Raw genomic sequence first — 6000 nt, forward strand, 5'->3', positions numbered from 1 at the left:
CGTGGAGCCTGCTTCTCCCTCTGCCTGTGTCTCTGCCTCTCTCTTTCTGTGTGTATCTCTCATGAATAAATAAATAAAATCTTTAAAAAATATATTTTTTAAAAAAAGCCTTCCCCAGATCCACATTTACAAACACCTTTTGATAAAATGGTTCATTTTATTGACTTAACTCATCAACTGAAACATAATTACTTGAGTTAAAATAGCTTAACTATTTGGAGGCCTTCTAGAGCTGTGGGGGTTTTTTCCTTAGTGTATTTCAGTAAAACATTCTTACCCCTCTCTAAGGCAGACTGTCTTTTGCAGCTCATTCTCAGGGTCACTGCCTCTTGGGATACTTCCTTTCCAGTTACCTAAAAGTAAGACTAATCTGTTTTGAGTACTTTCTGTAGTGCCAGATCTATACAGCATACTGCATATGCATTATCCCATTTAATCCTCAAAAAACCTGAGGAAGGTACTCGTCTTTATTTTAAGGATGAGAAAGCTAGGATTTGCAGAAGTTACACAGCTTTCCTAAAATCTCTCATCACTCACTATCTTACCCCTTACCTATTTTTCTTTGTAAGCACTTACCACCTCCTGACATAAGTTTGTTTTCCTTACTTGTTTGTCATTTACCCTATACTAAGCTGGAATATGGTAGCAGTGGAATCAGAGCCTTTGTTTTCCTCACTGCTGATATCTTCAAAATCTGGAACAGTGCCTGGCACATAGTAGGTGCTTAATTGATATTTGCTGAGTGGCTAGATAGATGATCTCAACTCTGCTTTGTTCCAGAAGCCTCACACTGACAGTTTGGATGGGACTGTTCCCAAGTGACTGGACAGTAGATCTCACTTGGACCTTAGACTTGGCCCATCATAAAGGAACTTGAGCTGCAACATCATTACAGTTCCTCTCCTACCTACCCTTACCATTGCATATTACACGAATGGAATTTATCTTAACCACCTTTTAAAGTAATATATTGTTTTTAATTTTGGGTAATGGAGGTACTTAGTATAATGCAAAAAGCAGTGAGTTGTCTCAGTGCTACTAGTTATGAATTAGACGAATTGTACTAGACTTTTATTTTTTTTTAACCATCTGTTACCTTGTGTGACTCTTCACTCTTGGGTCTGTTCCTACTTACCTCCCTTTCCCATTTTGTTTTTCTTTATTTTGTCTTCATTCACCTTTCTTTGTCCTTCCTCATATTTTTGTCATCAATTCTCTTCTCAGCCTCTTTCTTCTCCCTAGGTGATCACTGTTCTCACTGCTCTATTATATCTATATAGATAACTGCTAATTTTTTCTCTAAAACTGCCTTACAGTCTCTGACACCTTTAATTCCAGTTGTCTGATGGAAAAGTCCATTCACGTGTCTTGTAGGCATTCACCTTCATCAGGTATAAAACTGATCCCAGTATCTCTACACCTCTTTCTACCCCCATAGCCTCAGGCTTGTGTTCTTATTACTGCCTAATCAGTTAACTAACCCTGTAATTTCAGAGCGATACTCAATTCTTTATAAGTTCTGATGAGCCTTCCCCCAAAATATCTTGAGTCTGTTTCCACTGGTAAGGATCATCAGTTCTTACATGGACCATTTGCATAGACCTCACTCCTCTCTCCTTAGTTTGCACACAGCTATTGCAATTCTCTTTTCATTTGGTTATCTCATTTTTATTTATATTATTTATTTATATTTATTTAATTTATATTTATTATTTATTTATATTTATTATTTATATTTATTATATTTATTTAATTTATATTTATTTATATTATTATTTCATTTTCTCATTTGGTTATCTTACTCCTCTGTTCAGAATCTTTTGTGACTCATCATCTTTGACAGAACTTGACCCTGACCTTCCTTTATAGCCTTCTCTCTCTCACCATTCCTCTAAGCCAATCAATCAGTACTTTGATATCAGAAGAGAGTTCCTTTGGGATGTCCAGGTGGCTCAGCGGTTGAGCATCTGCCTTCAGCTCAGGTCACGATCCCGGAGTACTGGGATTGAGTCCTACATCGGGCTCCCTGCATGGAGTCTGCTTCTCCCTTTGCCTATATCTCTGTCTCTGTCTCTCGCTCTCATGAATAAATAAATAAAATCTTAAAACAAAAAACAAAAAATGGAGTTCCTTTAACATACTGACTTAAAAACAAAACCCAAACATACTGACTTTATATTGACTTTATTTTGTTCTTTTCGCTCATCACCTTCCACACCTTTTCAATCCTACTTCAACTGGTATTTCCATTTCATTAAAACTAAGTATTGCTGTATATGTCTATCTCTGCTCCTAGGTTATGAGCTTCTTGAGGATAAGGATTTTTTCTTTTCCATCTGTGAATTTCTCAGCATCTTAGCTCCATGCCTACAGTAGGCTTGTAGGGATGTTTAGGTAGTGAGAATATGCTTTTGAAAAGCCTATTTTAATGTCTCTGTGTCTCAGTCACCTTGTCTGTCTCCCAGAATTACTGTCAGGATGGGGTAAGGTGATGTGGAAAAGGTCTTTGCAAAATTTTGAATTGCTGTATAAATATAAAGCACTAACTATGAGAAATAGCATAACTTTGCAGTGATAGAATTTAATATGTTCTCTGAGACTTGTAAATTTCTTTGAAATCCAAAAAAAAGTAGTTATAGCTCTTATTACATCATTGAGCAATTTAGTCAGTAATTTAATGGTACATATAAAGAAGTTTTGTGACATGAGATAAGACAGAAAAGAATATCTGGTATCAGTGTAGGTTTTGACAAACAGGCAATTAATTAAAGGAATGAAATTTTTCTTGATAATTAGGGGAAGGTAACATTGAACTTTTATGGATTGAAAATTAGTTTTGCTCTTGGCCTTAGTTATACTCTATGTTAGTTTTTACTTTATTGATGAGTAAGCTCTAATCTTGTATACTTTTATGGTTATTTTGTGTGCTCTGTATTGTGACTTTGTAAAATGACAGAATATTTAAATAACACTTATGTCCTATAAAGATCTTTTTTAGGGCAGCCTGGGTGGCTCAGCGGTTTAGCGCTGCCTTCAGCCCAGGGCCTGATCCTGGAGAGCTGGGATCAAGTCCCTCATCAGGCTTCCTGCAGGGAGTCTGCTTCTCCCTCTGCCTGTGTCTCTGCCTCTCTTTCTCTCTCTCTCTCTCTCTGTTTCTCATGAATAAATAAATAAAATCTTTAAAAAAAAAGATCTTTTTTAAAGCAGTTCTTATTCTGTCCTTTTAGTTTTTATCATATCTTGACAGAGCTAAATTTCAAAAAGTCTTATTTAAAATATTTATTCTATTCAAATTGACATAAGACTTGTTTTCTTCTTAAAAGATTATAGTGTGGTATTCTAGTTTGTGATATGCTATAATGTTGCCAAATCTTATTACCTGTCCCTCTTTTATTAAAGAAAATAAATCAACACAAGTAACAAAGAGGAATGGTATAATATTAAAAGTCTTTGTAAGACTTCCCAATGTGAAAGGAATTTGGCTTTTACAAATATTACGATCATCTTGGACAGCTGTGATTGAGTCATCATTGAAATCCCCAAAATAGTCTACTTTTACTGTAGTTCTTATAAAAATGTAATGGAGAATTGCACTTTATTACCGTGAAAACTACTTGAAAAATATAAAAGAGTTTTAGAAAAATTACTATGGCTATTGACTCAGAGATCTCTTTAAGATTGTTAAAGATAATTTGTTTTTAAGATGCTTATTATCCTTATGTATATATAGTAAACCCATAAAATTTGAAACAGGGATTTTTGTAGTCTTAAATAATACCAAGTTGGCATTCTTCATATTCGTAGGTGGAATGCTTTAAAACTTAAAGAAGTGAATTAGGGTATAGGCAGATAGGTTACATTTATGATCAACTCAGGATTTTTTTTTTTAGGATTTTTTTTTAAACATATTAATGAATTCTTTATCCCAGACTGTGTTGCCTCTGCCACTAGCTAGCTTCTCTGTTGCCTCCCACTACTCTCAATCCATGGATTGGACATTTTTTTTTTCTGTTTTTTGTTAAGTGTAGAGATCATAAAGAAAAGTCTGTTTTACAGAGAAAAATACTTCCCAAAGTCAAGTGTCAATGATATTTGAATGATCCCGTTATGGTTTTTCCCTTTAAAATTGCTTCCCTGCTTATCAGTTCTGTTAACCAATAGCATAGTACTCTTAGGCACTCAGAAATGAGCATTAATTAATAAAAAATAAATAAATAAATAAAAATTAAAATAAAAAAAAAGAAATGAGCATTAATGACATAATCCTGAGTTAAGCATCCATTTTGTAGGAATAGGATAAAGAGTAAAGTGCCTTGGTAACCTTTGACTTCAGATGGTTTTCACGCAGTTCATATCTTTCCACTTAAAAAAAAAATCATATTTTTTTTGTAACTTAATAGCAAACCCTTATTTTAGGGCTATTCCAGTGTGTTTTTAAATTGGACTTAGCTGTTCACTTGATAATGATAATGATAGTAGTGATAATACTATACTAAACAGTACCATTTAGTGGTACTGATAATTCTCAGTTTTTGAGCACTTACTAAGTACTAAGCTCTTTTGTCAAATTCTTTACTAATACTACTTTATCCTCATTACACTCTGCAAGGTAGGTACTATTAACCCATTTAACATGGAAGGACTGAAATTTTGAGTGACGAAACAATTTGTCACCCAGTAAGTGGATAAGTTTGGGTTTCAGAGACTAGGCTCTTACCCTACATGGTCTTACCTGGCATTTGTCATTTGTACTACAACTTTGGCACTTGTTATTGTCTTAGTCCACTCAGGCTACCATAACAAAATACCACCAAGTGGGTGACTTATAAACTGCAGACATTTTATTTCTTATGGTTCTGGAGGCTAGAAGCCCAAAATCAAATCGCATCTTCCTGGTTCACAGCCATCACCTTCTCACTATGTCTTCACATGGTGGAAGGGGCTAACAAGCTCTCTGAGGAACCTCTTTTATAAATCTCAGTCATGAGGGCTCCACTCTAAGCACCTCCCAAATTTTGACATATGAATGTTGGGCGGGACATAAATGTTCAGAACATAACATACTTTACTTTTAAAATAAAAGTCTATAATTGTCTAGGATAGGAGTGAACTTATCTCTGACAAGTTCTGAGCTCTGAGCTCCGTGAGAAAGGAAATGACCTCACCTGCAATACTTGTTTTGATCCCCCCATATTATGTAAGAAAACTTAAATGTATGTAAATACTCAGGATATGCTTGTTTAGCTGAATGCGTTTCTCCTTTTTTACAGGTGGTAAAGCAGTACCACTTATCACTTCAGAGCCATCACCTGCCATGATGTCTGTGACGCTGCCCTCAGTGAAACTGGAGAAGTGTTCTCAATCCCCGAACATTAGCACTGTCCAGGAAGACATAGAGTCCTCAGGAACAGACACCTTCTGAAAGGGAAGGGAGAGCCAGCATAATATGTGTGCCACTGGTTTTGAAGTCATTTTTCTCTGGTATAAAACCATGTCTCAGACAATTTTGGGTTTTGAGCATATTCTGAAAAATAATTTCTAAATTTTTATGAAAGTAAAAAGCATAATTTGGGTAGTTAGGTAAAATTTTTAAATAAAATAATTTAAAGACCAATCATCTTGAGTCTGAATTATTTCTTAGAATCCTGAGGCAGCATAGAGGAGTGGAAAGGGCATGACTTTTGGCATCTGAAAATTTATTCTACGGATATAATTACCTGTAGTTATGAAATGATGTTGCTCAAGGCAACATTTCAAATATTTGGCAGTAATATAACACCTATCAATAAGGGACTGACTGAAAAAGTGATGGTATATCTGTGCAATGGAATGCTATGTAGTACAAAAAAGAATTGTAAAATATTTGTGTCAATGTGGAATTGTCTCTGAGAAATATCGTTAAAATGAAAAAAGCCATGGGCAACATAGCTCCCATCATTTACAATGGGAGAAGGAACCCAATATGTGGTGTGTACACATACATACACTTACAGACATGTA

The 6000-nt window shown here is 35.0% G+C and overlaps 1 protein-coding gene across 5 annotated transcripts in view; it reads left to right on the plus strand.

Moving 5' to 3' along the window:
• The window catches only part of KIAA0586 (KIAA0586 ortholog), a 109454-nt gene extending 103840 nt beyond the window's left edge, over positions 1 to 5614 (plus strand). For all 5 annotated transcript variants that reach the window (XM_026000602.2, XM_026000604.2, XM_072761653.1 and 2 more), the window contains exon 30: positions 5271 to 5614. In XM_026000602.2, the coding sequence (XP_025856387.1) occupies positions 5271 to 5422 (152 nt within the window). In that variant the 3' untranslated portion in view covers positions 5423 to 5614. The remainder of the gene's footprint in view (positions 1 to 5270) is intronic.
• Positions 5615 to 6000: the final 386 nt, after the last annotated feature.

The sequence above is a fragment of the Vulpes vulpes genome, chromosome 6, assembly GCF_048418805.1.
Source record: "Vulpes vulpes isolate BD-2025 chromosome 6, VulVul3, whole genome shotgun sequence".
NCBI classification, from domain to species: Eukaryota; Metazoa; Chordata; class Mammalia; order Carnivora; family Canidae; genus Vulpes; species Vulpes vulpes.